The following is a 17,232-nucleotide window of genomic DNA, read 5'->3' as shown; positions in this document are numbered from 1 at the left end:
CGCCTGTTGGCTTCGGCCGGGGCCCCGGGGCCCCGCTGCCTCTGGGCTCAGGTCCCGCGGACTGCTGTCTCCCGGCTGGACGCTCGGTCCGGGGCCGCCGCCCGCCGCTCCCGGGAGCCTGGGTGATGGACGTCCGCTGACCCGCGGGGCAGAGGCAGCGCACACAGGCCTTGATCACTGGCCTGCGGAGGGAGCCGCGCGGCCAGCGGGACCTGCACGACCGGGCCCTTTGATCTGCCTTTATTATCAACGAGAAACAAAGCTGCCTGGGCCCGACGCCCGGGCGCCCGCGTTCCTGGGGAGACCCACCACACCCTCTACTCCGCGCCGCCAGCCTGCAGCCCCCAAACGCGCCAGGCACCCTCTGGGCCTCCAGTGCCCCGGCCCGAAGCCCCTCTGGAAAACGCGTCCCTGCCAGCCGGCTCTCCGGAAGACCATCCCCCGACCAGAGGCGCTTAGGGAGTGGGGGGCTCCCGGTTATGAACAGCTTGATCGGGGAGAGAAAATGGCCAAAGTGAAGAAAAACTCGAGGAAGAAGAGCGGGGCAGCCTGGCCGCGGGGAGCTCAAGAAGGAGAAGGAAGAAGCCATTGAATGTCACGCTGCAAACTCCCTGCTGGGGACCTTCGTTCTGTTTTATCGCTACTTTGCGACTTGGTGTTTCAGAAGTTTCCGAGAAAACATTTTGCTGATTGTTAATAACAAGAATTTATTTTTTCTTTCCTAAAAATCAAAATCTTCGCTCAAATTCCCAAGGCGGACAGTAATCAAAAATGGAAAAAAAAAATGTTGGTGCTGACTTCGCTTGTATTTCCTCTTGTGTGGGAAGTCTTTTAGAAATATTTTTATTCTGTAAATATGTACTTTATTTTCTAAATTAACATTTTTTTCGAATTGCGAAATTATCTCATTTACCAATTTTCTTTTTGTCTCTCCCTCTTTTCTCCCTCTTTTAAACTGGGGCTGTTAAGTTGGTGGTCAGAAGACAAAGAGAGTGAAAATAATTTTCATTTCAATAATTGCCTTCTGGTCAATTTAACTGTGCCTTATTTTGAAAGAGACTGTCTAAATGAGATTCCTGTCCCAAATGTGTTCCCAGGCCTGATCCCAGCCTTTAATTATTCCTGAGTTTTTTTCTTCAGAATAAGACGCCGCACTGAGTAATCACAAAGAAGTCAGAGAGCATCCTTGAACCTTTTCAGAAGCAGCGCCACTGATATTCAAATAACCTGCGAGGGCCATTTGACGGCGCGGGGACCTAGGCATTTCCAATTCACTATTTGCATAGATCAGCCGTCTTTGAAAAGGAAAGGAGCAGTTGTCTTCCATAACATTAAAAAGCCTAGTTATCAAATCAAGTGCTTAGTTTGGGGGCTTTTTAAAACGTTTACATTTTATCTCAGGTTGCCCTTTACCGTTTGACATGCAAATTTGGTGCAGTTAATTTAGACAATTAAAAAGATCTTCAAGGGAGCTTTGTCACAGAGAATATTTGGAGTTTTCCCCGCGGACCAGCTGAGATAAAGTTGGCCAGAACAAATGATGTCTAGGAGATTAATTAGATATTTGATAAGACATGAATCCCTAATAAGGGAATACAAGGCACAGGGGGCTGCTGTGTGCTCTAAGTCAAAATTAATAACATTTAACAAGATTTTCATTTAGGCATGAAATGTCTTTTCCGGGGTATTGACTCTAGCGATTTATTCCCTTGAGTTGCCTTCCAACATACAGGGCCTTGGGAGCTAAAAGACTTCTTTTTTTTAAAGCGTTTTCCTTTCACAGATTGTTTTTAAATCACTTTTTAAAAACAAACAAACCCACCAGAGTTTTCTCTGACCCCTCCCAGAGGTTTAGGCACCTCCCCAATTAAAGCTGCCAAGGACCTTTGCATTTTTTAGGCGCTCCAGAGTTTTAAAATGTCACCTTTTGAGAGCCTTCACATTAAGTAATACAACTACACGTCCTTACAACCCAATTTAATTTATGTTGTTGATATACAAATAAATAATTTTGACTTCTCAAAAACGTATATGTAGTATGGCTTTTATAACCCACATAAACTTTACATTACCTACAACTAACATTAAGGGAATTTTTTCCCAACCGAAAAAAAAATCGACCCACGAAAAGGTTATTGAGGGGGAAACAGGATTTTTAAAAAAGGAAATGTATTGTTCAGAGTCCTTTAATAATACCAAAATGAAAATATGATGTCAAGATTTTCTTGATACAGATAAACGCATTTAATTTCTTTAGATGACCTTAACTTACGTGTTTGTGAGTGAAATGATAACTCAACATTTTAAATATCTTTTACATATATACTGACTTTCACAAAGTGCATCAGAAAATTAAAAAAAACTCCCTGAATTTCAGGGATTCACCCAAAAAAACTCTATTCGAATGAACATTTACAAGAAAATAAAAGAGAACACAATCTTTTGAACCCTATTTATACAGATGTTATGAAATACAGAGAAACTGTCGCTAGACTTCCAGTTTAATTTCTCACCTTAAGCCTTTTGATGCTTCCTTTTTTAGGAAAAAAGTCTCATTGTAAGTAGATATCAGGCAGGACTTGGAGCATTTTATATATAATATAATCCAAACAAAGGGTGTTTTTATCGGTCCCGTTTGTTTTCAAATGTTCTGACAGTCCTTTGCTGGGTGGTGGCTTGTTTTTGAGAAAAGGAAAGAGACGGGTGTTGGAGGGAGGTGGAGAGTGGGCAAAGAGGGAGCCTTTCTATGTATTGCTCTTCGCTCGAGAAGTTTGGGCGAGTGGTATGTGTGTGCGCGCGCGAGTGTGCGTGCTTGTGGTTGTAGGTCTCCGGTGTATGTGTACGTCTGGGAGTACAGTTTTTAAAGTGTTTGTGTCGGAGGATGGTTCGCTTTTGTTTCCGGACCACGCGTTCGATTGTTATCCGGGCGCGGAAGGCAGAGGGGAGCTCCTCGCACAGCGGGCGAACCGCAGCCCGGGAGCCCTGAGCGGCTCCACCTCGCGCCCAGCCCGGGCCCTGGGGGCGTCACTGAAGCCCCTGCCCTCCCGCCCCCCGCTCGCTCGCCCTCCGAACCTCTCGTTCGTTCTCGGTGTCTCTACTCGCTTGTGTGCTCGCGCCTCTCGCCCGGCCTCTAAGAGTCGTTGGGGCCAGACGCTGCTTCCTTGCCTCCCGCGGAGGCCGCCGCCGCCGCTGCCGCCGCCGCCGCTGCCGCCGCCCGGGCGGCACTGACGCCGGAGTCATGCAGGATGAGGTCGGGGGATTCGGAACGGGGCGTCTCCAGGTTGCTGGCGTCCGTGTCACTGTCGCTGCCCTTTTTGCCCCCGCCGCCCCCGTTGTGCGTCTTAATGTGTTTGCTCAGGTGGTCGCTGCGCATGAAGCGCTTGTTGCACACCGGACAGGCGAAGCGCTTCTCGCCCGTGTGAGTCCGCAGATGCCGCTGCAGCTCGTCCGAGCGCGTGAAGCGCTTGCCGCAGAAGAGCCAGTTGCACACGAAGGGCCGCTCGCCCGTGTGCCAGCGCAGGTGCGCCTTCAGGTGCGACGTCTTCCCGTACACCTTGCCGCAGCCCGGAATGTGGCAGCTGTGCAGGCCCTTGCGCCGCAGGCTCGCCCCGGCCGGGCCCAGCCGCTCCGCCTCCTGGCAGTTGGGGCAGTCGCAGGTGGCGCGGCCCGAGTAGCGGCGGGCAGAGCGTGCCGAGCTCCCCCCGGCGGCGGCAGCCGCGGCGCCCGATATCATGGCGCTGGCGGCGGCGGCTGCCACGGCGGCGCTGGAGTCCGAATAGGAGGGCAACACCGGCTTGAAGCCGTCCTGGGCCAGCAGGTGCTGGCTGGTGGAGAGCAGGTGGGAGGCGGCGGCGGCGGAGGAGCCGAGGCCCGTGGAGCTGAAGGCCGAGTGCGTGAGCGAGCTGAAGTCGGGGTTGTAGGTGCCCAGCTGCGAGTGCAGCGAGGCCTGGGGGGCGCCCGAGTGCAGCGAGCTCTGGAGCCCCCCAGTGGGGTTCTGCACTTCCAGCCACGAGCCCGGGCTGCTGTGCACGTCCCACCACGACGACGCCGCGCCGTTGGTCACCTCGCCGGCCGCCAGCGTCGAATGGAAGCCCGACTTGTACCAGGACTCGTACGGGTGCGCCATGCCCACGCGCGGGTACAGGCCGTCGGCTGCCGTCGTGTGCACCTTGGAAATGAAGGCCGACTGGCCACCCGCCTCCTGCGGGGACACCCCGGCCGCTGCCGCCGCGGCAGCCGCCGAGTTGGAGAAGAGGCCGCCGTAGTCGCTGCTGAAGGCGGACGACGTGGGCGACGTGGAGGCCAGGCAGAAGGCGCTGTTGGCGGCGCCCGAGCCGCCCGCCAGGCCGCCCGAGCCACGGCCCCCGGTGGCCACCGCGAAGCCCGAGAGGCTGGAGCCGAGGTTGCAGCTGGACGAGGAGCGCTTCCAGGGGTGAAAGCCGCCTTTGGCGAAGGCGCTCGACTCTGGCAGCGTCGTCAGCGGGCTCGTGTTGCCGATCTTGTTGCAGGTCGCCGCCAGCATGGCCAACGGGGTCGTTCCGAAGCGCGGCTCTTCCTAGAGTGGGTGGGATGGGGGAGGGAGCAAGAAGGAGGAGGGCAAGAGGAAGTGGGGGAAGAAACAAAGTGCACCCGTGAGCAGCCTCGTCCCCTGCGGCTGCTCCCGGGGGGTCCTGGCTCCCCGCCTCGCGCCTCCTCCCCACGCGCCCGCGGAGGAGTCGCCGCACCGGGCGCGGAGCAGGGGCGATCACCGGGGCGAAGGTCCAGGCGCCGGAAAGTTGCACTTCGCTGAGGCTATAAATCAAAGATGCCTCCGTGTTCCCCGCTGCAACCCTGCCTACAACCGGACTTGGGTTGTCGCCGTAAACCGGCTCCTCTCCCAGAAGACCCCAAGTCGCCCTTCGGGGTGAAGCGCGAAGGTAAACACAGAGACCAGAGACAACAAACACCGGGTGAGGGCGGAGGCGGCCGAAACAGCAGCCAGGGACGGGCGAAACTTGCAGCACTCCCAGGGTGGCTACGACTTGACTTTTCTTTTTTAATAGAAAACGTTTGGTTTTAAAGTTTACATACACACAAAAACAGCGATTATGAAAACAATAATCCGAGGATAAGCGGCCAGAGACAGATTTCAAAGTCATGGGCGAATTGGGGAGCCGCGGAAATGTAAATGTTTATTAGCGTGACTAGATGGACTGCAAAACGATTAAGACTGTTTTCTGGAAACACCACTGTCGCATAATTGCAACAAAATCCCCAAAGCAAGGCGGGGGATGGGGTATAAATCACGAGGGGAAGAAAAGAAACCTCTAGCTTTTTTTTGAAACCAAATGAAAAAGGACTTGATTAAGAAGGCCTTTTCTTGCAAAGGCATCTTGCTGGGTTCCAAAAACTTGGGGAAAAATCAGTCCCAGAAATGTGGAAAGTGCTAATAGAAGCTGAAGCTGCAGTCTAGCAGCAACAGTTTCTCCGGAGCCGCAGACCCCAGAAGCCATAACGAAAAATTACTCCGGTTAAAACAAGCAAATGCGTTGCCGCGCTTGCGACTTACCCCGAGTATAGACGTGGCCATAGCAGGTCTCTGGCTGCGCAGCGAGGCTGGGAGCGGGGCTGAGCCTGGCGGCTGCTCGGAAAAACTGCTTGGCTCCCGCGCGGCTCCCGCGTCCCCGCGCTCGTGCCGAGCGGACTCCAGGCTCCCGCCGGCTAAACTCAGCCTAAGTGCGAGGAGCACCCGCTTTGAAGTGCCGCTGGCTGCGCCTCTCGCCCAATGAGGGCGCAGGCAGAGCAGACGGGAGCTGCCCCGCAGCCAATCAGACGCTCCGAGGGGCCCGAGCCCGGGCTCCCGGCGCGTGCCAGTCAAGTCGGCTAGCTAGGGCCGCGGGGGTGGGGGGGAGTAGTGGGGGATACTTGCGGGGGGGCGGGGGGCGAGGGCGGGCTGGGGGCTGAAGAAATTACAGTGCAATTAAAAATTTACACTCACGCACCAAGCCAGGTTTAAGTACCAATGAAACCGAGCCACAAGCACCCCCCCACACACAAACCACCCCGAGATGTTGCAAGTTAGGGCTGACAGTGCTACTCGACTCCCCACTTGTAGGAAAGGAGGCAGGAGGGGAGGAGACACCCAGACACAGCCCGCACCAGCAGGGCCCAAGTGGAGACGGAAATGTCAGCCCTCACTTTGTGTGTCCAGGCTTTTGCCTACAGAACACAACTTCAGCTTGTATCTATCATTCTTGCTTGTGATTTTTATCATTTTCGTGTGTCTTCTACCCAATTCCTTATTCCACTAGATTCAATTTCACTCTCACAGTTATACTGGGGAGGGGGCGCGAAGGGACAGCTCCTCCGAGAGGAGCGAAATAGGCCTCTCTGTACAGATCTACATCCACAGATTTGTTGGGAGGGCCTGGAGCCTGCTGCATCCCGCCATTTCCCCCCAGCGGTGTAAGTGACTTCCTAATTGTCGCTCTGGCCTCTGACCCGGGGGGTAATACAAGTGCCACTCACGCTAGAGGCTTCTGGTGGTAATTGAGGGCACCCTTTGTACGGTTTCGCCAGCGCTTAGATACCAGGTTAACCCAGTTGTCAAATATGACTAAACAGTGGGATGTGCTGATTATCTGCCGGGTTTTGCTGGGGGCTGGCATGGGGGTGGGAGGCATCAGCCCATACAACACGCTGCACGAAGCCGCTTATTTTCTCACTGTAACAACTTTGGAAACAGAGACCGGCGCGAGCGGCGTCCGCCCCCACCTCCACCTCCGCTGAAGCTGCAGCTTGCTCGGCTGTTTGTTTAACCCGGTGAAGATTTGCATGTCGCGTTTCATCCTGGAGTGGAGTTTTCTTGTCCCAGCTCCAACCCACTCCCATTCCAGACCACCAGGGCCTAGAGGCTCGTCCGTAGGGCAAGTGCGCTGTTTTAAGAGGTAGGCTCCCCATTAGTGCCCTGCTTTCACGGACGCGCCCGAGAAATCTCTCCAGGACTTTCACCCGGGAGGGCGGAGGACCAGGCCACACGTGGGCGCTTCCACATTTTGCAGGCTGGAAGCATCCTGAAGTCCTCCCTGGACCTTGTCAGTGTGAAAAGAGGGGTCCTCAAACAGACCAGGGTGCGTCTTCGAGTCCCCCAGCAACCGCTGACCTGCTTGTTTTTCTCTTTCTGGGCCCCGCTTTCTCTTTCTTCTCTAGGGTAGCCAGAAGCTGTTTTTGAACCAGAAATACCATCGCCCTCGGGCAGACCTGGGCACTGGTTTTAATATAGCACACTCCCCACTAAACCCACACCCTGCTTCTTAGAAAAAAAAAAAAATTAAACTACCAACCCCAAACCCTCGGGTGCAAACGACGAGTTGTCGCGGAGCCGGTGCAAGTGACAAGGATGTGGAACTGTGCCTCCCGTGTTTTCTCTCCTCTTTTGCAAGATCTCTTGACCCAAAAGTACGACCAGAGTGGCGCTGCTATCGGCCCTGTGATGGAGCCTGGGTGCGTCTTGGCGCACTCCGTGGGTGGGGAGGGCTATGTGGGTCGCTTTCTTGGATTCATCTTAAAATACTTTGGCTCAGAATGGTTTTTTTTTTATTTTATTTTTTTCTCTTTTTTGTTTAAGGTGGCGAAAGCACCAAGGAAATTATGACAGAGAAAGAGAAGGGACAGAGGAGAAGAGAACGAGAAGGCTCGTGTGGCTGTCAATGAAGTGCTGTGCCCTGGGAGACTGTAGTGGAAATGGGGGTGGGGAGGTGTGAAAAGTCCCTGAGGGACGCTGGGTGGAGGGCTGAGGAGAAATCAGGCCGCCTAGAAGAGCCGGAAAGCCCAGCAGGGGGACCCGGGGGCCGTTCCCAACAGGTGACTTCTGCCCTGGAAGAAGACACTGGTTCTCGGCTTCCCATAGAGTCTCCGCGTAGATTTACTAATAGAGGGATTGTTAAGTGGCAGCGAGGCGTTTCCGACTCACCCTGTGCAGCCGGGGAGGAGAAACGCAGAGGTTTCCCCCGTCCACCTCCTCCCCCACCCCCAACACACCCTCTCCTTAAGGAAAGCTGACAAAGTAATAAATAAGACAATCCGAAAAGCCACTTAGCACTAGTGACATTTTCAAGCCAACCATTTAAAACAGTTCTCGCAGACACCTCGGGCTCCGGCGCCCTGCTCGCCTTCCTCTTCTCCTCCTCCCCTCGGATCCCCTCCCCTCCCCCTCCCGCCGTTTTCCCCGTAGTTCCAGCTGTCAGACTCTAGACGTGGGCACTCGCATATTCCTTTAGATATACGCGTCTGCATCACAATAAAAGTTAGAAAAATCTTCCAAACGAACGCAGGCAAACACCCGGGCCACTTCAACTCTAAGGTGGGGCCCCAAGGAAATCTTTCGGAGGAAGTCCAGATTTTTTTCGTCTGACAGATTTTTTTCATCCTCTAAAAAAATCTAGTTTTTAAACAAAGATCAATGTGTTATGCTAAAGTGTTGAGCTGACTGTTAAAACATTTGGAGAAATAATGACAATGTAACAAAGGCCTGGTTTGGAGTGAATCATCACCCTTTTAAAAGTTAAAGCAATTTTCAGGAGAATAGCTTTCAGCAAACGCTTTACATTATTCAAAACGGCCAAATAATGCTCTATTATAGCGCCTGAATGCTGCCAGTCAGCCCCTAAGTGCAATTTGTGCAAAGGCCCCGGTGCCTTATCTCCACTTCTTTATAAAGAGGTGAATATAAAACAATTTCTTCCAAACCCAGACAGAGAGCACGAAAATTGCTTCCCTTTCTGCAATCAGGGCAATTTAACTGGAGTGCAATTAGCACTATTAAATGTCGATTCTGCATAAACAAATCTGACTGAGCAGCGAAAGTGGGGTGAGAACCTCATATACACTGAAACTGATTTTTTAAAATTATGTATCCGGGTCCTTTACAATTGATCCGTGACGTTTTCATCTTGGAATATATTTACATCATAAATACACTATGGTTAAATCAACATAATTTTTTTGCAAAAAAATTCAATACGATTCCTAATAAAGAAGAATAGGGTAATTAAAGGGAAGAGTTCACTTCCTTTGAACAAATATTGTTTCTCCCATCTTGCCTCTCCCGGGAGCTTTGATCTGAGCAACTGCTCAAGTTGCTCTGTTTAGCAGGCAAAGCCAGGGAAACAATTCGGTCATTAGCGCTAATCGGAAGGATTGGACCTCCTTCACAGGTCCAACAGCCACAGATAAAATGCTTCTTCCTGATGTGCAGGAAGCGTAGTGGCGACTGGGAGGACCAGTTATTTTCTGAATAACTGGATATGTAGTAGCTGGTTAAATATTAGGTGGCTGCCCAGTCTCCCCGGAGCTTTGACTTAGCACAGAGTCTAGCAGCGGGTATACACCACTGGGGTGGGGTGAGGTTGGGGTGGGGTGAGGTGGAGTTAGGGGGACTCCGGAATAAGGTTGAAGGGGAGGCGTTAGGGGAGGAGGAACGGAAGGTGCTCGCCTTGGCCAGGCTGGCTGCAGTCAAAGTCTGGACCACCGGGACCAGGAGGCGGGGGTGGGGGTGAAGGGAGCCCAGCCTATAAAAAGCATTTATCTGACCTGTCCTCCCAACTGCCTTTATTTATTTGCAAAGCCACAGCGCTCCTTTTTAAATCATTTGTGCAATTAATTATGCTTTTCATTTGCATGATCTTCACTAGAGCAGTGATTATCAGGTCAGCACGGTGTGGGAGTTGCGGAGATACATTAATAACTTGAGTTAAAAAAAGAAAAAGCTGCCCTTGTGTACCAATGTTGCCTGCCATGAACAAGGGAGAAGGAAGCCCAGGAAGGTCCATAGTGCCTGTTGAGTCGGGTGAATCCTTTCCACGGTTGGTGTCTTGTCAGTGGTGGGTGAAAATGAAATACAGCCTTTGATTAGCAGGGAATCTTTTATAGTTGACACATATTTATATTTTTTAAAGCACCAGTTGTTGAGATCAAATGGATGGAGAAAATTAATTGAAAATTGAGGAACTCTCCCACAGTTTCTGTTAAGCTTTCCTTTAATATTTGTTCTATAATGTCCTAATTCCAGCCCAACCCTTGCAAATGAAAGAGCAAGGAAGATTCAATAGGCCAATGGGACTTTCATCTTTTTTTTTTTTGTATCTCAGAGGCGTCACTGCTATTTAGCAGTGGTAGAAGATGCAAATCTTTCTTGCCTCTGTAGGGTCTGCTGAAGAAATTGAAAACCCCTAGTTTATTAAGTACAGTCCAAACGTTTGTTACACAACTAATTTTCTGCTGTTAGATGTATCTGGGCCATATATTTTAAGCTTGCCTCTATGTGTTTATCTGAGCCAAAAATGCATTAACAATTAAGGGAAAGACTGGTGTGTCAAAGGAAGGAAGGTGACTGTAGACTGTGTGATGATTTTAATGACTGCAATTATTGGAAGATTATTCAACAAGCATCATAGATTTGTTTACTGCATCACTCGGAAACTATGGGGGGCCTATTCAGCTTGGGGTTTTACTTTCCTCCCTCCCTCACCGACTACCACAGAAGGGTCTTAGACCTAAGCAAATGTGGCATTCTGTAGTGGCTTTCTTCTTTTTAAGAGCATCTCTTCCAAAATGATGCACATGTATTGTCTCAGCCAACTCTAATGGAACCACCTTTGGAGACACTAAAGCAATTTTTTTACATAGACCTGAACTAATATCAAGAAAAGCTAGAGGCCAGAGGATTCAGCTTCTCATAGCCAGGGTACCAGTTTCCTCAGTTTTACCCTTTCATAGGCAGATTTGAGGAGGCTTCCAACTCTTTCCTCCTCCATCCAGGGCTTGGAGAAGGCACTACAACCACAAGATGTTAAACAGGAGTGTAGGCATACCTCCAGGACACTCTGGGATAAAGGATGGCTTTTCCTTCCTTCCCTTTAACACACCCCTCCCCCATGTTATTTCCTATCCCAACTCCTGATGATGCTAAAAATAAGTAAGTAAGAAGAAAAGATATGGCTAAAAGCATATCAGTTTGTGACTAAGGAAGTTTTTACTGTAAATACAGACACAGGGATGCAAGTAAGGAAAGTTTCTTGCCTGATATTAACAAAATGATCCTCAGTCCACAGTAATCTATAACTTGTGGCATGGGCTTTGCTCATTAATCAGTGACTGATTTGGAAGGGAGATTGTGGGAAAAATGAACAGCAAATATCCCCACTAACACCCCCTTTCTTCCCTCCCCTGTAGAACTGAGACCGGAGCGACCATGCCATCTAGATTTTCTTCCTAGATTCTGTAGTCGCCCAAACTCAGACTTAAGGTGGACTTGGCTGGAACCTTCCCTCTTCAAATCTGAGCCTGCAGGAGTCTGCAAGTGGCAATTAGGAGACTATTACAAGCCATTAGATTGATCAATGTACCTTAAACAATGCGAATGAATTATATGACTGATTTATATGGGGAAGAAAAAGAAAGCAGTGGGGGAGGACGATTTCATCTCCTTTACATCCACACGCTGTTCTGGAGAAGAACCGGGCCCAGCCTCTAGTTCGTCATAGCTTAGAACCACCCGAGCGATTTATCTAGAAAACTTTTCAAGCAAAGACAAGGTCCTCTCGGCTTGTCCGGTGGGTGGCGAGGTGCACGTTTTCTGCCCCTCTCTCCGCTTCCTAAGAAAGAGCTTAGAAAGACCAAGGCCCCGAGGGGCGGCGGAAGGTCACAGCGACGCCACTCCGCTAGCCAAGGACACCACCCGGAGCGGGCCCAGCTGCCTCCTTCCCTAGAGTCTGTCCCCAGAGAGGGGGAGGACGACTTACATATTTGTTTAACGGAGTGTTGGAGAGCTGCGTGGCCTCTTAATTACGTCAGGAACACAGAACCATCAGCCCTTGAAGTTTCCAGCGAGACTTCGGAAGGAGCGGCGACCCGGCTCCAGGCGCGAGATGACGCGGGGGGTGGGGAGGGAGGGTACTCGGTGGAACGGAACTCCAAGCTAGGGCTGGCGGTTCCAGCTAATCTATCTGGCGAAGACAAAATTACAACAGAGCTGGAGCGATCAAAGCTGGCCCCCGCCCCCACCCCCACCCCCGCCCGCCCGCCTTCCCTGCCCAAAGTCTGTTTGTAGTTGTCTCCTCGGCTGCAGACACACTCGTCCATCTTCTCACGACAAGGAAATTCCTGCCAGTTTTTCCAGAGCCTGCAAGGAGAAGACAAACGCACTTCACCCGTCCCAGAGGAGGATTCCCTTTGTTTAACCTCCTCCTCCCACAGTCGGCCTTCAGCTCTGAAATGGGGGAGGGGGACAGGGGATGGAAAGACCCTGGGCGGGGAAGGGCGGTTATAACAGAACCCCGGGTCCAACTCTGCCTTGCTGGTCCCTCCTCTTCCTCCTCCCTCTTCTCTTTCCAAGCTTCTCCCTCCCTCCCTCTCTCCCTCCCTCTGTGCCTCCTTCCGATCTTCTAGATCCTCTTCCCACCCAAGTCCTCTCCTGGGCTCGCGCGCCCAGAGCCTGGGCAGGCGCTATTTATTTCCCGGCCTTCGTGGTTTGGCGGGAAAGGGCTTCGTCCTGGCTTGTTCTTGAGTGTCTGGGACAAATCCTTTTGTTTGTGCCTAAATGTGGAATGAGAAGCCTTCCAGGTTGATAATGGGGCTCAGACAGAAGAGGGAAAGAGCAGAGAAGCAACATGCATGTGTCTTTTGCAGCCAGTATGCGATGTTAGTCCAGGGTTTGGAACCCCTTCCAGGTGGATCACGGTTTCACACACACACCCAACTGTGCTCATCTGTCTTTTATTACCCCATGTTCCACTCTCCTGGGTTCTTTTCTTAGTTCCTTTCAGCCCTCTCCTTCCTAGAACCTCTTCTCAGAACCCTACAGTTCAGTGAGAGGGTGAGAAAAAAAGATACATCCTAAAACTCCCCTCGAGGAACGAGGCACCCCAGTGACATATCCGGAAACAGGCCAGCCCTGGGCCGACACGTCCATCCTTTCTTGATTTCGGCCACTGTAGAGCCCAACCCTGACAGGCTGGACTTTCCTGTCACACCTACCGATGTCAAACCCACGCCCTTCCAGAGTCCAGATGGATACCCTCCGCCCTGACCCGCTTCTTGGAACATTGACTGAAGGGTATATACATAGGGGTAGAGGAAGGCTCCGTGCACTTTAGACACGTGCGCCTCCCCCTCGCCCCGCTGCCACATGCAGAATGTACACTGATGACAAACAGACACACTTACCAGGGCACATGCCAGCGGCGTCCATCCTCCTTCCCGGCCAGGCATCAGCAAGCGAGACGGCCTTGAGGCAGGTGCCATCGCCACAGGGAGAGTGGCTCCGAGCTCCCGATGTCTCCCTGGGAGTCGAGGCATTCAGGTAGCCCAAAGCCAGTTTCGAGCCTCCCGGGCGGGGTGGCCGAAGACCTTGACGAGGCTGGGCGTCCCCCTCCGCCTCCCGCTGTGCTTCCGCGCCGCTTCCTGCTCTGCACTACCTCCGTCGCCGCAACTGCCCAGCGCCCCTCTCTGAGAAGCCCTCTGCCCGCTGCACGCAGCCCATAGGTTCCGCTACATCTGGGATGCATTGCCCCTTAATTGTCAATCCCATTATTGTGATCAAGTGAACGTTGCTAATCTCTACATTTATTGTTTAGGTAAATAGAGGCTGCATTTAATCAATATGCAGGGCCCCAGCCCTCGCAGCGCCAAGTAACTTAAGTCAACGGTGAAGATTTCAGTGTGTGCATAATTACAGAGCTCGCGGAATCATCGGTCCAGCTCAATTCCACGTCTCTTCGCCGACCTGGGGGAGGGGGAGGAGGGAATGGGAGGAATCTCCATCCTCCAAGGGGTCGAGGGCCAGCTCCTTCAGGGCAAGTAAATGACTTCGTGGAGGTGACACCGCGCGCCTGGCCCGCGCCCTCGGCGGAGCGCCCGGTGAGCACGGGGGCCTGAGGCGGGACTGGGGACTGCCCCCGACTTCCGAGCGGCAGAATCTGGCGCTTGGCGCCCCGACTCTACAGCTTCTGGACCTCTCCCCTCCCAAATTTGCCTCAGGAAGGAGGGTGGTTCCCCGTTCGGCAGGTCCCCGGCAGGCGGGAAAGCGGGGGCGGGGCTCTGGAGGTGGGTTGCCCCAAGTTCGCGACACCCTGCCCCAGCACGCAGGCTCCCTCCTCTCCTCCGCAGCTGCGGGGAGCAGCAGACTTCCTTGCCCGCGGGGAACTCCCAAGAATGCCACGATTGGGCGCGCAGAGCGCGGGTTATTTGCGCTTCTTCTTAAATAGCTATTGTTTCCTAATTTAAAAGGACCTTCGCCGGGCTAGAACGTCAGGGATTCGCAGCAGGGGGTGGGCGGGTCTGGGGAGATGGGCGGTTCGCGCCGGCGAGGGGTGGTATCAGCTCCTTACAGTAGCTTGGCTCCCGGAGTGGTGTCAGAGTGAGGGCCTCTTGGTCTCGGCGGGGAAAGGGTTAGCTGAGAATCTTTCGGGGGGCGGCGGAAAGAACCCGACCCCCGCGACACCCTGGAGTGGGGCCCAAGAAGCTGATCCTCAAGTTTGAGGCGCCAACACTTCTCTTTCGGCAACTCTGTTGTCGCGAGTTTCTCTTTCTTCTGGTTCCTCTTTCTCTGCTCCATTCCCGGACAAGTCGGACGTAAACAACCAATAACTTCAGTTGTAACCAGATACCCCCCTTGCATGGAATTGTCCGGCTTTATGTAAGCAGGATTCTAAGGTCAAATCATTTGACAGTTTAGGGTGCCATTGCAACCTCCCAACTAAATTACAGCTGAAGTTTGAATATAAGGGCCCTTGGTATTTGATGGCAGCTGGCTGTTTTTAATTTTCGGAATGGAACAGTTTTCGTATAAGGTATCCCTCCCTGCTTTCTTCTTCCCTTAAGTTGAACAGCATTTGGAACAAGAGGGAAATGAAACACAAATATCGGCGCAATCCTGAAAACCTTTTTCTCTCTATTACTACATTCAGAGCCTCCCCTCTGCCCGGCCCAAGCTACTCCCAAGCCTGTAACTCTCCTCATCAGCTGGGCAGACCTCTTACCGCTGGGCTGCAAACCAGTGCTGCCTCTGCCTCTACAAGACAGATAAATACGGCGTCAGACTCTTTTTTTTTTTTTTTTGAGAAGAGTCTCACCCAGTCGCCCAGGCTGGAGTGCAGTGGCGTGATCTCGGCTGACTGCGACCTCCGCCTCCCGGGTTCAAGCGATTCTCCTGCTTCAGCCTCCCGAGAAGCTGGGATTACAGGCGCCCGGCACCACGCCCACCTAATTTTTTGTATTTTTAGTAGAGACGGGGTTTCACCATCTTGGTCAGGCTGGTCTCGAACTCCTGACCTCGTGATCCACCCACCTCGGCCTCCCAAAGCGCTGGGATTACAGGCGTGAGTCACCGCGTCTGGTCCAGACTCTTTTGATTAGGAATGTCAACTTAACCTTTTCTGGATGGCAGTTGTTTTTAAGCTAGGATAAGGAAAAGAAAGGCAAGAGAGCTGATAGCTAGGGCTCCTGGGTAAGCACAAGCCCTTTGGAGGTCTCAGGAGGTGGGTGTGAATTAAGGCCCACCACTTAAGGCCCACCACTTAAGGCCCTGTGACCTTAGGCGGGCCTTGAAACTTGTGTTTCCTTCTCTCTAAAATGAAGCTAATAATTTCGACTTTGAAGGATTGTTATGAAGGTTAAATAAAACTATATAGGAAAATTCCTAACAATGTGCTCCATACTTATTAATAGTTGAGCTAAAAAAGTTCTTGCCTTCCATTTTCCACTGAAATAGCATTCCCAGCTAAAACTTACTGTGAAACTAAAGGCAAAGCCAACAGCCGCTATAAAACAGAATTTTAGTGTGTGTGTGGGAAGCACAGGGCCTAGTACAGAAGCAAGGTTGGATGAGGATGAATGCAATGACAGCCTGCAGCTGCCTGATTTGGAAGGAGTAAGGTTAGCTGCTCCAGTCAGCCACACATTTCATGGTCTGGCTTTCATAGTTCTCCAGGAGGGGAAGAGGAGGCCTTGTCTCTAAAAGTAATAGCTAATATTTATTGAGCAGTTATTATATACCAGGCATTCTGCCAAGTGCTTTACACACAGCATCTCATTTAATCCACACAATAATCTTACCAGGTGAGTCTTACTGATATCTTTTTAAAAACTTTTATTGTAGAAAATATCTGCTGGGCACAGTGGCTCAAGCTTATAATCCCAGCACTTTGGGAAGCCAAGGCAGGGCAGATCCCTTGAGCCCAGGAGTTTGAGACCAGCCTAGGCAACATGGTAAAACCCTGTCTCTATAAAAAAATACAAAAATTAGCTGAGCATGGTTGTGTGTGCCTATGGTCCCAGCTACTGGGGAGGCTGACATGGGAGAATAGATTGAGCCTGGGAGGTCGAAGCTGCAGTGAGCCTTGATTGCGCCGCTGCACTCCAGACTGGGAGACAGAGCAAGATCCTGTCTGAAAATTGGAAAAAAAAAATCAAGTATTTATTTAGAAATAGACAGAATATTTTAATAAACCCCTCTATCTCCATCACCCAGTATCAACAGTTGTCAGCTCATGGCCAAACTTGTTTCATCTCTATCCCATCCATTTCCCTCTTCCTTATTTTGAGGCAAATCTCAGATATTATATTACTTTATTTGTAAATATTACGGTATGTATCAAAATGTCAAAAAATAACACCAAAAATCCTCCAATACCATGTTACTCTATAATTATATCTAAACATATTTAAAATGATTCCTTAATATTATTAGATATCTAATCAATGTTCAAGTCTCCCCAGTTGTGTCAAAAATGATTTTTTTAGTTTTTTTTTCAAATCAGATCTAAACATGCACACATTGCATTTAGTTAATATACCTCCCAAGTGTCTTTTAATCTATAGGTTCCTCTCTCTCTTTTCCTTTCCTTGCAATTTATTTGTTGAAGTCAGTCAGTCATTTGTTATGATATCCCCCTCCCCCCAACCCCCCACCCTGTTTTTTTAACAGACAGGGTCCCACTACGTTTTCCAGGCCAGACTCCAGTTGCTATTCACAGGTGGGATCATAACGCACTATAGGCTCAAACTCCTGGTCCCAAGGGACCCTCCTACCTCAGCCTCTCCAGTAGCTGGGACTACAGATGCACACCACAGCCCTCAGCTGATATTCTTTTATATTTAAAGTTTTAATTAATTAATTAATTAATTTAGAGACAAGGTCTCACTCTGTCACCCAGGCTGGAGAACAGTGGTGCAATCATGGCTCACTGCACCCTG

At 51.2% G+C, this 17,232-nt stretch overlaps 1 protein-coding gene and 1 long non-coding RNA gene across 2 annotated transcripts; both read right to left on the bottom strand.

Annotated features, from left to right (window-relative positions):
• Positions 1 to 2,170: 2,170 nt before the first annotated feature.
• On the bottom strand, positions 2,171 to 5,708 carry SP9 (Sp9 transcription factor). Its single transcript, XM_016950060.4, has 2 exons — positions 5,549 to 5,708; positions 2,171 to 4,555 (listed from the first exon to the last, which is right to left on the bottom strand). Exons 1-2 carry the CDS (start codon positions 5,567 to 5,569, stop codon positions 3,131 to 3,133), a joined length of 1,446 nt encoding a protein of 481 aa, XP_016805549.1. The 5' UTR covers positions 5,570 to 5,708; the 3' UTR covers positions 2,171 to 3,130.
• A 4,290-nt stretch (positions 5,709 to 9,998) lies between these two features.
• On the bottom strand, positions 9,999 to 14,630 carry LOC100609402 (uncharacterized). Its single transcript, XR_010149797.1, has 3 exons — positions 13,204 to 14,630; positions 11,781 to 12,160; positions 9,999 to 11,332 (listed from the first exon to the last, which is right to left on the bottom strand). It is a non-coding gene; the product is annotated as an uncharacterized LOC100609402 (long non-coding RNA).
• Positions 14,631 to 17,232: the final 2,602 nt, after the last annotated feature.

Source organism: Pan troglodytes, chromosome 13, assembly GCF_028858775.2.
Source record: "Pan troglodytes isolate AG18354 chromosome 13, NHGRI_mPanTro3-v2.0_pri, whole genome shotgun sequence".
NCBI classification, from domain to species: domain Eukaryota; kingdom Metazoa; phylum Chordata; class Mammalia; order Primates; family Hominidae; genus Pan; species Pan troglodytes.
Note: the sequence above shows the minus strand (reverse complement) of the source record. Positions and strands in the feature narration are given on the sequence as shown.

Coding starts and splice junctions, on each gene's coding strand:
- SP9 (XM_016950060.4), bottom strand. CDS start 5,569: ATGGCCACGTCTATACTCGGG. Junction 4,556..5,548: donor TGGCCACGTCTATACTCGGG/GTAAGTCGCAAG, acceptor CACCCACTCTAG/GAAGAGCCGCGCTTCGGAAC.